At 37.8% G+C, this 814-nt stretch overlaps 1 protein-coding gene across 1 annotated transcript in view; it reads right to left on the bottom strand.

The window, feature by feature from the left end:
- Positions 1-234: 234 nt before the first annotated feature.
- LOC107559305 (dual specificity protein kinase CLK4-like) overlaps positions 235-814 on the bottom strand; it is a 4,898-nt gene continuing 4,318 nt past the window's right edge. The window contains exon 8 of the mRNA XM_016243077.1: positions 235-735. Coding sequence (XP_016098563.1) covers positions 589-735 — 147 coding nt within the window. The 3' untranslated portion in view covers positions 235-588. The remainder of the gene's footprint in view (positions 736-814) is intronic.

Genomic DNA, 814 nt, shown 5'->3' with positions numbered 1-814 from the left:
TTTTTTTTTACTTTTGTGCTTAGTGAAGTGTTTGAAAACCGATATGTATTTAATACATGTAGAATTTATCAACCAAACGATCTCTAAACATTGTTTTGACTGTCCCCCGTCGACAGTACACTTTCATAACCCCATATGCCTAGAAACAGAAATATATTTTGTATGTGAAGATTTAGTTGTGGTCTACCGCCCCCTATTGACCGCATGAGAACATTATACCTCCATAAGACACGATTCTGATCATGAACCGATTTTATTTAAACACCAAGGAACAACTGAAGACATTTACAAATATCACTACCTTCATATTGATAATGGTAACAAATCTGTGACAATTATCGTACATATTTAATACCCTAAAACCTTGCCCATTCACAGTTATTCTCCGTCATGTGATGCGGTTACAACACCAGTACAAATCAACGGAGAACTCAAGAGCAAAAGGTCACATACCCTTAACTGAAAAACAAGCACAATAAATATAAATGAGAAGACAGCAGTGTATGATCTATACAGAGGACTGATACAGTCGACTGAAACGGCCTCTCTCAGAGAGGAACTATAGCAAAAAGCAAGAGAATCCATCGATTATTTTTTGTTCTTCCTGACCGAGTCAAACAAAGGGTGTTTGATGGCTTCATCCAGGGTGATCCGCTTCGTGACATCATATTCAAGCATCCTCTCTAAGAGATCAAACAGCTGTACGTGGTCAGAGCTCCTGGAGCCAATGTATTGCTGCAAGAAAATTGAAAAGTCACTAGCAATTCAGAAGTAAAAGTAAAAACAAAAACCTCAACTGCCCCAAAACCAACTT

This window comes from Sinocyclocheilus grahami, unplaced genomic scaffold (genome assembly GCF_001515645.1).
Source record: "Sinocyclocheilus grahami isolate Dianchi unplaced genomic scaffold, SAMN03320097.WGS_v1.1 scaffold680.1, whole genome shotgun sequence".
Classification (NCBI taxonomy): domain Eukaryota; kingdom Metazoa; phylum Chordata; class Actinopteri; order Cypriniformes; family Cyprinidae; genus Sinocyclocheilus; species Sinocyclocheilus grahami.
The sequence above is the reverse complement of the archived record's forward strand: the minus strand, read 5'-3'. Positions and strand labels throughout refer to the sequence as shown.